The sequence below is a fragment of the Gigantopelta aegis genome, chromosome 15 (genome assembly GCF_016097555.1).
Source record: "Gigantopelta aegis isolate Gae_Host chromosome 15, Gae_host_genome, whole genome shotgun sequence".
NCBI classification, from domain to species: domain Eukaryota; kingdom Metazoa; phylum Mollusca; class Gastropoda; order Neomphalida; family Peltospiridae; genus Gigantopelta; species Gigantopelta aegis.
In genome coordinates this window covers 42,448,328-42,463,809 of record NC_054713.1, presented here as the reverse complement: position 1 = coordinate 42,463,809, position 15,482 = coordinate 42,448,328, and the positions used below count along the sequence as shown (strand labels likewise).

General features: G+C 40.9%; 1 protein-coding gene across 1 annotated transcript in view; it reads right to left on the bottom strand.

Annotated features, from left to right (window-relative positions):
- Window positions 1–259: 259 nt before the first annotated feature.
- The window catches only part of LOC121390618 (growth hormone secretagogue receptor type 1-like), an 84,397-nt gene continuing 69,174 nt past the window's right edge, over window positions 260–15,482 (bottom strand). Inside the window, exon 2 of the mRNA XM_041522479.1 lies at window positions 260–1,655. Coding sequence (XP_041378413.1) covers window positions 305–1,645 — 1,341 coding nt within the window. The 5' untranslated portion in view covers window positions 1,646–1,655 and the 3' untranslated portion in view covers window positions 260–304. The remainder of the gene's footprint in view (window positions 1,656–15,482) is intronic.

Here is a 15,482-nt window from a genome sequence, read left to right as displayed (position 1 = left end):
TACATTCTAAAAATCTTAGATTCGCACTTTATATTCGATGCTATTTACAAACTTTGACAAAAAACATTCATGCCCACCACAGTTCGAATTCAAGATGCGCCCATGAATCTTTAGCTATTTACATTCTATTACCTTCATTGTTTTTTTAATGTCCACTCCAGTTAAAATCCTAGATTCCAAAAATCCTAGATTCGCACTTTGTATTCAATGCTATTTACACACACTTTGACCAATTTTTTTTTCATGTCCACCACAGTTAAAATCCCAGATTTTAACATCCTAGATTAGCATTTTATATTCGATGCTATTTGCACACTTTGACCAATTTTTTTAGGTCTTCCCTAAACGTCTGGTTCATGAATGCATAAATAACGGGGTTGGCCACGTTGTAGACGAAGTACATATAGAACACGATGTAGTTGAACGGCAGTATCTCGTGCGCCGTCAGCCACGACGGCAGGAACGACACTATGAACACCAGAGTCACGACAAACAGCATCATGGCAGTCTTAATATTGGCGTACAGGTTCGTCTCCCGCCCCGCCCCCACGCGGCGAGTCGACGCCTTATTGTGGTTATCTCCCTTTGTAGCATTCGCATTCGTATTCGCCATTGTCGTTTCGTCCGGTTTCAGTTCCGAGTGAGTCGTGTTTCCGTTCAACACCGTCATCTGGGTCTGGTTGCCCGTCGTTTGTAGATCCGCCGCTGTAGTCTGCGGTTCCGCCCCTGCAACGCTCTGGTAGTAGTTCATCTTCTTTCGTTTGGCTTTCTTGGCTCGCCGGACAAGAATGGATCTGTAGATGAGGGTGTAGAGGACCACAACGGATATAAAAGATACCAGAAAGAATGCTGTGTAGACCTTTTGGTGAACGTGCAGAAACCTCTTGCTGACGATGAATTCGTTATTGGTGCATTGTCCGTAATAGCGGACTCCTTCGATTCTATGCGTTACCACTGCGCTGTTGTTATTAGTATTACTACCTAGAGGCGTAACCGTCGCATCGGCGAAACGGTACTTATACTCCGTCTGCGATTCCGTGTGAAAGGAAACTATATCCGGTCCTCCGCTGACGTTGTTTGACGTCACTTCCGTCACATTGGCACTATACCACACATACATACCAAACGACAGGGATGTTAGGACCCCGAAGGCCAGGGCGAGGAGAGCGAGAAGAAACACGATGAGCTTGGCACGGGGCACGGTGAACGCGTGGAGGAAAGGGTGGCAGATGCAGAAGTATCTGTCAAAGGCGATGGCCACCATTATGAACGCAGAGAAGGGGATGTTGGACGTCTGCAGGAACAGGAACAGCTTGCACGCGACGTCGTACACGACCCTGTACTGCACCATCTCGAAGGTGATGGTGAACGGGATGATGACGAGACAGGTGAAGAAGTCAGTGCCCGCGAGAGCCAGGATGAAGATAACGGACGTGTTCTTGTCGCGGCGGCGGGCGAAGATGTAGATGGCGATGGCGTTGCCGATGATGCCGACCACGCTGAACACCGACAACATCACCACGACGACCAGCAGCTGCGTCGGGAGGAAGTCGGGTCCGGGCTCGGCTTCCGGTCCCGGTGCAGGTTCGGCGATGGAGGAAGTGGTGACGATGACATCGGTGAGGTTGTTCAGCAGAACATCCATCGATGCAATTCTGAAGAAAGAATAAAGATAGTTAGAAAATTATGACAATGTTGAAAGTTTTCAGACTGTTAAAACGTTTTAAACTTATGGTTTAAACATCGTTGGTGAGCAGTAAACCTCTCCCTTGAAGGCGTGTAGAAGAGCAGTTTGTTATCAGTGTCATATTAATAGTGATTTTGAGTGTAATAAATTAGCGATATTGACGTGTGATAAGAAAAGCTGTTTTTTCGCCCACATGGAAATCGGGTGTCGCAATTACACGTGATTGAGAATAATTACTCGCGTCCAGCCATATGTACTAGGTAAAGTATGTTTCTGAACAAAACGGTATCTGTGTTCAGAAGATCCGTGGTTAACGTGCTGAAGATAGTAGCTATATGTCAATGTTAAAAAGATAATATTAAAGGGACTTTCCTGAGTTTGCTGCACTTTTTAAGATTTTGTTTTGACTTTTTAACAATTGTAATTACATATCAAATATACTTTTCTGCATAAAGTATTAGTGGCTGTATATTAAACGTGTTTCTGATCGTTCTAATATTTGTACTAGGTTATATTTCATTTTATTTCCTAAAATGTTATTTTTTCGTACGTACGAAATTATTTGAAGACAAAATCCAGTTTGGGCTTCTTACAAATGTTAAGACGACCAGAAATACACTGAATATACACTCACTGATACTCTAAACTAGAAAATATATTTAATATTTAAGTTTAATCGTAGAAATATTTTATTAGTCGGAAACATCTTACAATGCAGCAAACTCAGGAATGTCCTTTTAATAAAACGTATGTTTGTGAGCTAAACAATATCTCTGTACAGAACATCCATTGATGCATGAAAGATAAAACAATAATTCAACTATAAAACTTTCAGACTAAAACGTATATTTTTGATCTGAACTCTATATGTGCACAGAACATAACCTGCAGTACTTAAAAACCACCATCACCACAACAACAACAACAAAAATCCGAACAAACCCTTCCCCCTAAAATCCCCAAACAAAACACCCCAACAAAACCCCCAAACAAAGACAACAACATAAGAAACCAACAATAGAGCCCACTATTTTGGTCAAATTAATAATTTGGTCTTGTTTATCAACATCATCCAGCTACATTACATTTTAAAAGTTACGCCCCCACCCCCGCCCCTAGTAAAATCCTACATCCACACCTGTATCTCGCCTATAGACATGCAGATATAGAGACGGACAGACAGACAAACCAACAGAGAAGACAACCATATGACAAGTTTACATGGAAGCACGTAGAATATATGAGTACAGGTGGTTCGTGTTCCGTAAACTAACAAACCAAAAAGAAGAAAAACAAACGTGTGTCTTTGACTGTTATATATATATATATATATATATATATATATATATATATATATATATCAAAATCGTTATTAATATCCGTCTGGTTTTTAATATGCTAGACAGGACGAATATAATAATATAGCTTGGCGAATGTCGCCTGAAGATAAAAACACAGTTTATTACACGATTTACAAATATCAACGTATCGGCTATTTCTGGAGCTGATAATGTTTTTTTGTCATACGTGTAATATCAATGCTGCACTATTGGGTCTATTTTTATCTTTAAACATTTAAAAACAGGGGCTTGTGCAGGACGTTGTGAACGAGAGGGTAAGGTGTAGTCTGTGGTCAGCGAGTTTTAGGGAGTTTCTAGATGGGGCGAGCGAACTTTTTAGTGATGGGATGGGGAAAGTTATGCTACAGCGAAAAATACATTTAAAAAGCAATTCGCTTGGAGCTGTGGGTTCAACCCCTCAAAAACCCCCCTCTGCACACGAGCCTGAGAAACTGACAGAAACGGAATATTCGTTTAACAACACCCCGGCACATTTTAAACTGTGATTGTACGAGTATGATTATTTTAACAGTTGGTCGAGAGAACAAGAGAGAGAGATAGAGAGAGAGAGAGAGAGAGAGAGAGAGAGAGAGAGAGAGAGAGAGAGAGAGAGAGAGAGAGAGAGAGAGAGAGAGAGAGAGAGAGAGAGAGCGAGGAAGAGAGAAAGAGAGAGAGAGAGAGACACACACACACACACACATACACACACAGAGAGACAGACAGACAGACAAATGAGGGTGCGATAGACAGAGGGACATGGACGGGTAAGCGATCTATTAAAGTGTACACATTGTTTATAAGTGGCTCAAACTGGATTTGGTCTCCCACTAATTAAGTACGTATGGAGAAAACCCCACAAGAACATATATATTCCTAGTACAATCACTAGAACGACCAGAAACACATTTAATACATAGCCACTGATATTTTATGCATCAAAAACATGTATTTAAAATGCAATTTTAATCATTAAAAAATCTCATTTTAGTCGTCAACTCCTTAACGATAGCAATAGACTCAGGTTAGTCTCTTTAACAAACATAATCAAGATTGTAAACATCTCTGTAAAATCGATCCAGTAACAGTTTGAACACCGACGTCCTAATCAGTCACACACAACCGTAGTCCGACTATTTCACAGGATTCGTGAACAGTCGAGAATGAAAATACCATGATTGTGATTCACATTATAATGAGTCAATGATCTATTACTCAACATGAAACATCAAAACGTTGCCTTTTATAGATACACTTTTTTCATTTTCTTAAGAAGCTGCCATTATTATAAACAATAGACTGTACGAACTAGAAAGAAAAAAAGAAAAAAAGAAAGAAAGAAATGTTTTATTTAACGATGCAATCATCACATTTTAATTACGGTTATATGACGTAGGCCATATGCATATGATTAAGGACCACAGAGAAAATTAGATAGGAAACCCGCTACCGCCACCCCGTGGACCACTCTTTTCGATTAATTGGCAGGAAGAAGTCTTGCATATGCACCATCCCACAGACAGGATGATACATACCACAGGCTTTGTTACATCAGTTGTGGAGCACTGGCCGAAAGAAAAATAACCCAATGTACCTAGCAGACACCGATTAAATAATGTGCTGGGGTGACGTCAAACAAAATCTTTCCTTTTCCAAATCTTGTAGGAACCGAGAACAAACATGTACGTGTTTTTTGTCCTTCTCTATGTAAATAAACATAAAACTGTGGCTTTTGCCTCTCCCCGACTAAAGATTGCGACCTCCCAACCCACCAGATGTCGGTCCTACGGGCCTGTTTCCTAATAGCCACTGATTAAACAATGTGCTGGGGTGTCATTAAGCAAACATCCCTGGCCAATTTCTTAAGCTATTATGGTCCGTTGTTTACCCCCAACTGGAATCCCATTCATGACTTTCTTCTCCTCCGTAATTTAATTACGACCGGGAAAATATTGATGTACATATCAGCAAGGGCAGATTGCCCCTCAAGGGACGAAACTCTTGACATATAATCGAGGCCAACAACCTAGGGTATCGACACTTATGTTGCTTTCGGTGTTCATTTTGGCAAACTGTGGAAACGTTATTAAATCTGCGGTAGGAAGTGCGAGTTATGTATAATGGCTATTGATCCGCGAGGGTGGTCGTTTGAAAACTCTTGAGCCACTGCAGAGCTCGTTGTAATTAACTTGCTAATGTCTTAACGATGCGGTGTGGCAACACCTGGCGGGGAGCGATCGAAACACACATGCAGGCATGCACGAGCGCGCACACATACACACCTAGACACAAATTCACACACACAGAAACACACCTATACACATACTCTCACGCGCCCACACACCTACACACTCACAAAACTGAGAAATAAACAACATAGTAATGACCAGTCATATATAACACGTGATATTTTCGTTTAAACATTTAACAAACGTTTAAATGGCCTAAACGAAACATACCGTTTAAACGTGTAAACGTGGCAGCCCCAAGTCACAGACACCGACATCCACAACCACAACCACAAACACAGGCACATATACGCATACGGGCGTCTACAGGAATTTCTACAGGGAGGGAAAGGGAGACACTTATGTTAGCACATAATATATAATAACGTATAAGAATAACCAGACACATATGCAGGCTTGGCGAGAGCAAGTGAAAACCTGGGAGGTTTAAAAGTTGATTATATAAAATGCAAAGTTCAGCTTTCTACAATTTTTTTTTTTAAAGTTTGTTTTGTTTAACGACACTACTAGAACACATTGATTTATTAATCATCGGCTAGTGGATGTCAAACATTTGGTAATTTTGAGATATAGTCTTAGAGAGGAAACCCGCTACATTTTCCCATTAGTAGCAAGGGATCTTTTATATGCACCATCCCACAGACTGGGTAGCATGCACCACGGCCTTTGATATACATAATGTATCTTGGTGCACTGGCTGGAACGATAAATAGCCAATGGGTCCACCGACGAGAATCGATCCAAAACCAACCGCGCATCAAGCGAGCGCTTTACCACTGGGGTACGTCCCGCCCCCCTTTCTTTCTACAAGTACAATTTATTTGTATTCGTAAATGCGAGTATTTTAAGTATGTAAAGTTAATTGATTGATTGATTTCAACTTATTTTCGTGCTTATATCCAATTAAGGTTCAAGCACGCTGTCCTGGGCACACACCTCAGCTATCTGGGCTGCCTGTCCAGGACAGTGGGTTAGTTGTTAGTTTGTTAGTGGTTAGTGAGAGAGAAGAGGGTGTAGTGGCCTTACACCTACCCATTGAGCCCTTAAGAACTCGCTCTGGGTTGGAGCCGGTACCGGGCTGCGAACCCTGTACCTACCAGCCTGTAGTCCGATGGCTTAACCACTGCGCCACCGAGGCCGGTGTAAAGTTAACATATACTTTAACGGGTGATTATATAATATTACAAAACAATTTCAGGTGTAGATTCCGGAAGGGGCAAATACCCCTCTCGTCCCTCACCCCCACCCCATCCGTGTAGACGCCTATGCACACATACACATATAGACAGACAGACAGACACACACACACACACACACACACACAATCGCATGTACACATACAAATACGAAATTGTGCACCTGTTAGTTTTAAAAAAAAAAAAATAATAAAAAAAATCACCGCAAACAACCGGAACAGTGGCTTTAAGAACACTTTTTAGCAACTCATGAGAAGAAAAAAAAAAGAAGAAAAAATTGAAATGTGGAAAAAAACAACCCAACAACAAAAATAAGAACTCCCTCCCCATGCACTCTTTAACATCGGGGGATAAAGAGTGAGGAGAGTGAAGGGTCCAAAGTTAAATTTACCTCACATTTAAATTACAGGTGATTTCCGCAAGGTTCAACGGGTAGGTGTAAGCCACTTGCACCGACCAGTGATCCATAACTGGTTCAACAAAGGCCATGGTTTGTGCTATCCTGCCTGTGGGAAGCGCAAATAAAAGATCCCTTGCTGCCTGTCGTAAAAGAGTAGCCTATGTGGCGACAGCGGGTTTCCTCTAATAAAACAGTGTCAGAATGACCATATGTTTGACGTCCAATAGCCGATGATAAGATAAAAAAATCAATGTGCTCTAGTGGCGTCGTTAAATAAAACAAACTTTACTTTTACAGGTGATTCACAAACCGATATTGTAAAATGCTCCTCACTTCCGGCTGGTCACAAACACAGGGTGCGCATATTCACAGCATTAGAAAGACGCAATTTCGTCCCGCTAGAATAGGACACAATAACAACAACTGGCCAACACTCGAACCATTGAGTAGTGAAAGAGATATGCAATTTGTCCACATTAATATGACATTAACTACAGAGTAGAAAGATAAATAGACTTTCAAACGAGCTCGTGTCTCCGCGGGTAATAATGAATCCGAATGATGTGTTATCGTGAATTGTTAGAATTCGAATGAAGCTTGGAAGATAATGCTGACGCCACAAATGCATTCATATTGACAGTTAAAACAATATATATGCTATCGTTTGCATAGTGGCGATGTCATGTAAGCGGGGTTTGTTTTTCGTGTTTCATTTTGGGCACTAGAGATATGAATGACAGCGAATTAAAGATATAGACGGTCGAGGTGTGTGTGCGTGTGCGCGTGTGTGTATGTGTGTGCGTGTGTGCGTTTGTATATAAGAGAACTATAAAAAAAGAGAGAAGATGAGAGAAAGAAAGAGGAGACAAAGGGAGAGAGAGAGAGAGAGAGAGAGAGAGAGAGAGAGAGAGAGAGAGAGAGAGAGAGAGAGAGAGAGAGAGAGAGAGAGAGAGAGAGAGAGAGAGACTATCTAGACGCGTCGAGAAATCTGAGAGTGACACTGTTACGATGATTAGATTTAAGATAAATAAGTTAATGAAACAGATCGGATCTATCCTCGTGAACAAGGCAATAACTTTGTCTTTATACATTATTCACTTTTTTAACGTGGGACGCGAACATCCCAGCTAAATAATTGATAACACGCGGCTTAGTGTTAAAAATTTCATTTACAGTAATAACGAAACGTGAATGAACGGACAGATTTTGTGGAAGATTGGCACGGTACGATTCAGTGGGTATGCAATCAAATCACATATTGGTAATTAAATCATTTTTGGCAACACGGTTTCTAATTTGTTCAACCTTTCGTTCGTTCGTTCGCTTGCTGCCCCACTATTTTGTTTTTTCGCACGTTAGATCACTGTCAGTCACCAAACCATCCATCCGTCCGTCCCTGTCCGTCATACATTCATCCGTTTTTTCCATCCATCCATCCATCAGTCCGTCCGTCCAAGTTTCCATCCATCCATCCAACCACCCACCCACCCACCAACCCATCCATCCATCCGTCCGGCCGTCAGTTCATCTATTTTTTCATTGATCCATCCATCTATTCATCTATATACCCTTCCACCCATCCATCCATCCTTCCTTTCATCCTCTCATTCATCCATCCGTTAATCCATGCATTCATATATTCATCCATCCATCCATCCATCTACCCAATTCAAAGTACGCCGTCCTGGACACGAGATCAAGTCGCGGTTAAAAAAGGGGGGAGGGGTGTGTGTGTAAGAGGTTTTACTCACTTCACCCCCACTAAATTCCACATTCACCTTCTCCTGAGTTGCTTGGACCGTGGGATCAAATCCACACGGTTGACCCTTTCTGTATGTCAGAAATACCAATAGACGATGATTAAATAAAGTGCTCTAGTCGTGTCGTTAAACAAAACACACTTTAACTTGGTGGTGGTACGAAAATACGTTTTGTTTTTGTTTAACGACACCACTAGAGCACATTGATTTATTAATAATCGATATTGTATGTCAAACATTTGGCCATTTATTTCACATAGAGTCGTATGCTAGTCTCAGACTATCAACTGACACGATGAAGTTGCCCAATACGATGGTCCCAACTCCCAACTTACGACGGGTGCGGCTAGATTAACAACCAATCGTTTACAGTGGTTGTATACGACGATTATCGAGTTGTAAGAGCGCTCAGACTGGAAACTGGACAGTCGTAGAAGTCGAGAGAGCGGCAAGTTGGCCAACTTAGTCGTGACAGTTGGTAGTCTGATCCTAGCATTATAGAAGGAAAACCCGCTAAAAATGTTCATTAGTAGCAAGGGATCTTTTATATGCACAGACAGAATAGCACATACCACGGTCTTTGATATACTAGTCGTGGTGCGCTGGCCGGAATGAGAAATAGCCCAATAGGCCCACCGACGGGGATCGATCCTAGACCGACCGCCCATCAAGCGAGCGTTTTACCACTGGCCTACGACCCGCCCTACTATTCCATTTCATTTCAACTTATTTTCATGCTTATGTCCAATTTGAGATTCAAGCAAACTGTCCTGGGCACACACCTCAGCAATCGTGGCTGTTTATCCAGAACACTGGGCTATTTTGTTAGTGGTTAATGAGAGAGACGAGGGTGTAGTGGTCTGACACTTACCCATTGAGTCGTTAAAACTCGGTCTGGGTTGCAGTCGGTATCGGGCTGCGAACCCAGTACCTACTAGCCTTGTGGTATCCGCCCTACCAAAACACGAACAACGCACGCGATCGGTTACTCTTCGCGGCAGGATACACTGGGATAAGCCAGTAATTGGAAGAAAGGAATATTTGTTGCGCTTCGCCCAAGAACATTGTCTAATCATCGACGTTCAATAAAAGTGGACTATTTTAAGTAACGCAAATTACGTTCAGCAAAATAATCCCGAGTTCAAAGAAAGACGTAATTTCCCATTAATTCCTAACGACCCTGGCTAGTCGCCTTCCGCCATTTTCCTTCCATTTTGTCACGTGATTTTTTCGCGGACTAGATCACCGACAAAATCTCTTTTTGTCCACTTGAAGAGTTTTAACCTTTCCAGCATGCATCAAGAAGACTCAACTACATGTCATTCCGTGCGGAGCGTTTTTTCAATTTTTATTTTTAACTTTTTTTCGGTGCTTATTGTTATTTGAATACGGCCAGATAAAAAGCTTTTGCTGGAAAGGTAAAACAAATCAATAACGCCAAATAAATTCTACTTGACGGATTCGCGGTGCATAAACATAGTTGCCTTTGAAAAAGTGGTCTTTATATTCAAGTGGAAATGTGTCGAAGAACAATTTAATTGCACTTTACAAGCAGATGTATACTAACGCCGAATAGGTCTCACCAACCACACCGATACCGATAGTGCTAGGTCACCAGCGTCTGCCTGATGCCTGGTCGGTTTGTGATCGATCGCCGTCGGTGGCAACAGCGAGTTTCTTCTCTCAATATCTGTGTGGCCCTTAACCATATGTCCGACGCCATATAACCGTAATTAAAATGAGTTGAGTGCGTCGTTAAATAAAACATTTCCTTCCTTCGATCCTCATCGGTGGGCCCATTTGGGCTATTTATCGTACCTGCCAGTGCACCACAACTAAGTATATCAAAGGTTGTGGTATGTGTTATCCTATCTTCAGGATGGTGCATACAAAACAAAAGATCCCTTGCTACTAATGGAATCGTCAAAACTCGCTCGTGGGGTGGGGGAGCCGGTACCGGGCTGCGAATACAGTACCTACCAGCCTTATGTCCGATGGCTTAACCACGACACCACCGGGACCGGTTGGTGGGAATCAGAACCGATCTGACAGTTAGATTATGGTTATGCAATGTTGAAAGGGGAGCTAACTCCCATAATCGTGGTGTAGAAACAGGGTTGATGCCTTCATCTAGAACTGGATGACATATCGTGTACTGTGAGGTATCATGACAGGTGACCAACTTTGTTATTTGTTTGAGTAAAATGACGTCATAAGGGTTATTTTCTTCTTCAAGGTGAAAAATTACGCCATTTTTTTCTGGTTTAACTGCTATTAGTTCTTGGAAAGAGAGAAGGTACAAAAGGTCCGGGAATGGAAGGATGGATTAATCGTAGGATGGATGGAAGGAAGGAAGGATGGATGGATGAATAATATGAATGGACAGAATGGTAGGTATATAGATGGATAACTTAGTGGATAGATAGATGGATGGATGGATAATTGGATGTCTGAATGGATGATTAGATGGATATTTTTGTGGATGGATGGATGGATGGATGAATGAATGATGGAAGGAAGTATGGATGCATTGATAACTGAACTATATATACTCTGCTCCATACCAATACAATGACAGACGGACAGACGGACAGACGGACTAACCGATGGAAGAATAATTAAAGATTTATATATTGACTTATAATCTATGTACTAGTATAGTCTGGTTTCTTTTCTAAAAATTGTTTAATAGGGGAACGCGTCAAACCAAGTCTATATTTTTATTCCAAGGTGAAGAAAAAGAAAAAGAAGGGGAAAAAAGAAGAAGAAAAGTTAATCAACAGATCAAAGTCCAGTTTAATGATTTTTTTCTTTTCTAACCGACATTGTGTTAAATAATGCTGTATCGCCCCTAGCGTCGAAATCCTATCTGGTGACCCATTGGATTTTGAAGTCAAGGATAGACTGGTCGCCAACGTTACGCTTCTTCATATAACAAACATGACACAACTACAAAAAAAAAGATCCGAGTCATTAAGTCTACCTCGCTGCCACGAGCACAGAACAGCAAGACTATTAGCCCACGAAAGCGTCATGCGAATAGCGCATCATTTTCTAGACAAAACTGCTATACTTATGCTAGGGTCAGACCACCAACTGTCACGACAAAGTTGGCCAACTTTCTGCTGTCACGACTTCTACGACTGTCCAGTCGCTAGTCTCGTCGTATACAACCTGCTACGACCGACTGGTTGTTAATCTGAGCGCACCCGTCGTAAGTTGGGAGTGGGGGAAATTACAACTCAGCCGTCGAGTTGACCAACTTTGTCGTGGCAGTTGACAGTCTGAGCCTTGCATTATACTATTTACTGTTAAAGGATCATATAGATTGGACGCGGCGCGTTCGTGCGGTCCGACGGTTGCGACCGGTGCGACTGCCGGTTGCGTTTTGGACATTAACGCCATATATGCGATTATTTCATTGCGGCTGGCCGCATTCGTTTTGTAGACGCACGCTACGCACACATCCAGACTAGACGATCTCATTGAAACTAATTTTTTCTTTTTCATTTTTTTTTTTTAACCGAACCGCACGCACGCGTTGTATTCAGTCATAAGGTTGAACCAAGCGTACCGTGCATTGTTTTGTTTGTAACGGGACTATGTACTTTTAAGAAACGTCCATGGCAATGTTATTTGTTGATGCATTGACTAAATGGCAAATTTTGTTTTTGAAGAAAATACATCTGATACATATTAAAGGCATATTGTCACAGACCACTGACCTATTTAATGGTCTAACAAAGTATTACCTGAACAAAAATAATTTGATTTGTCCCTAAATGTACTTTATTCAACCATCTTCATAACCACCATACTCCATTTATTAATGGTATTTTGTAAAAATAATTGAATTATGGCAATGGTCCATAATTCAAAAACGAAAATTGCCGAGAGGGTTGGCATGGATTTCACTCCATCATGGTTCAGTTAAGGTGATGCGATAGCTGGATTTGGTTTCCAACAATTAATGTTAAAAAAAAAAAATATTATCTATTTTTAGAGTAATAACGTCCTAAAATCTGTGACAGTATGCCTTTAAACCTTTAAAACATTCTTTACAGACAAAAAAACCCCACAAATAACAACAACAACAACAACAATAAAAAATAACACCAAAACATGTTTCAGTTAATAAGGCTTCAAGATAAACGCTTCTGGTTATTTGTAGTTCGTCTTTTAGACAGTACCCGCAAGTGCTGGTAATACGTTTTTATGATTATTACGGGTTTTAGATGTATTCACAGCGGAATCTCAAATCACATTTTCTTCTTCTTTTAATTTTTTTTTTGTTTTGAATTATTATATATTAACTTTTTTTCTTTTTACAAGATTTATATTTACGTTGGAGAGTTAAAAACAAAACTTGACATGGTGTTATTGGGTTGCGATGAACCAAATTAGACGCTTCCGGTCACAATTATAGGTGCGCAGTAACAGGATGTACACTACCAAATCAAATCCCATAGACGACAATAGTAACATATGTGGCTAAAACTCCTACCTGCAGCGTATCAATCGACATAAACACCACGGATATAAATACTACCACCCCTCACACTTAAAGTGAATCAGAAAAAATTGGGGGTCAAGCTGCTCGTTTCTGAGATAACGGGTAGCGTCTATGACTACCCTAGTTCCGCACAAAATTCGAGTACTTTTTTGTACAGGTACCCCATACATGTTTCAAGCACAAGGCTACTTGACACATTGGTACTAGATGAAATAAAATTGCATATTTCTTTTACCCAGATGAAACTATTATTTTTTACAACCAACACACTCACATTTATAACCAATCACAGGACTTGTGGTGTTCACTTCTCTATCAAAAGTTGGGCGCACCTCGAACTTTGACCCAGCCGGAAGTTATTTGGTTTAGTACTACCAACAGCAATGGCAGTTCTGATTTGTAGTAATTGTAATAACACTTAGCTCCAGTATGTTTTAGTCCTACCCTGGTTTTATGTTAGGAAAGGTTTACCTTGTAACGTCACAGACCTTTAGATTGACATTAAACTTACACGTTAGTGACTGGTACAAATGCTACACGAAGAAACCCGACACTTCTTTCCAAAAACAAAGAATCAACTGAGGTGTGTTCCCAGAATAATATAAAGATGATGATGACGATGACGATGACGATATTAATGATGATGATGATGGTAATAAAATGATATTTATTAATTTTTAATGTTATTATTGTTGCTATTATTAATATTAATATTATTATTATTATTATTATTATTATTAATACGTTACGCTATTTCAGAATTTCAGATACTTTTTTAAATACATGTTTTATGGAGCTTTTTCTGAAATATAGAAAAAAGTGGGAAAAGCCAGCTGCCTAGAATTAACAAATTTAACTTTAAATATTAAGGGAAAAACTAACCACATTACTGACGCCATCAAGTCTGATCCCTCCTAGAGCATTCTGAGAACGGCGTTTCCATTGGTTGATTTAATTTAGTGCGTTGACATTTTCCCTTCCAGTCTGAGTAGGCTCGGAACACGTCAAGTAGTAAATCAGTCAATTTAAAGCAGTTAGAAAAAAGAACCATTGAAATTTAGACTAAGATTTGGTTATTTATTGAGAGCAATGCATTTCATTTTAACCCCACATTACGACGCAAAAGTAAACTAGGGCGGCCTACATCACTCGAGAATTGTTACACAAAGAGTTAAAACTGGTTATAGAATTAGAATGCTAATCGTTCGGTTACCAAGAAGGGAACTTGCATTGTGTACATAATTTAACAGACATTACAGCAGATATCTGATGTACAATAGGGCGGCATAGAGAGAGAGAGAGAGAGAGAGAGAGAGAGAGAGAGAGAGAGAGAGAGAGAGAGAGAGAGAGAGAGAGAGAGAGAGAGAGAGAGAGAGAGAGAGAGAGAGAGAGAGAGAGAGAGAGAGAGAGAGGCCTATAAGTAATGTCTAGTATGTCTGCACCAACAGGCTCGTTTTGTTTAAGGACACCACTAGAGCACATTGATTTAATAATCATCGCCTAACGGATGTCAAACATTTGGTAATTTTGAAAGGAAACCCACTACATTTTCCCATTAGTATCAAGGGATATTTTATATGCACCTTCCCACATATATGATAGCACATACCACGGTCTTTGATATACCAGTCGTGGTACACTGGCTGAAACGAGAAATAACCCACAGGGCCCACCGAAGGGGATCGATCCTAGACCTATCGAGCATCAACCGAACGCTTTACCATTGGACTACGTTCTGCCGTCTACATCAAATTGTTGTCTATGCATACATGGTTTAAATACAATTTTATTTTATGAGTGGTGGGTATAAATAAATAAATAGATACCAGTTCACGTTGACGAGATTCGAACCTACGGCACCGATCCACAGAACACTTGACAGTCTACGACGTTGACTTCACAACCCTCCCTCCCCTCCCTTCCCCTCTCATGTAATAAACTTAGATCAATCCCTGTTCATTAATTTCTACAGTGTTATGCAAATCCACCAACTCGTGTCTGGGTCTGCCGTGGTCGTTACGGCGATGTCAGAGCGATGACGTGCCGCGTGACAGCTGTGACAGCCGCATTCTAACCTGCTTAGTGACCGTCAGCGAAATCTACTAGTCGCCCCGCTCAATCTGCCGCCACTCATAACAAGCCGGCCAGTGTCCGCGCCGGTCACACTTATTAATATTGACGCTCGGACAGTGACTGACAACTTGGATATAGCGTGCTTGGGGGGTAGACGGTGAAAAAGAGAGATTATTGGTGATATTGTTAGGATGTTAGTAATCTCGACGTCGTCGTCGAATTCATCATAGTTAATCATTATCATAGACATCATCATCGTCATTATCA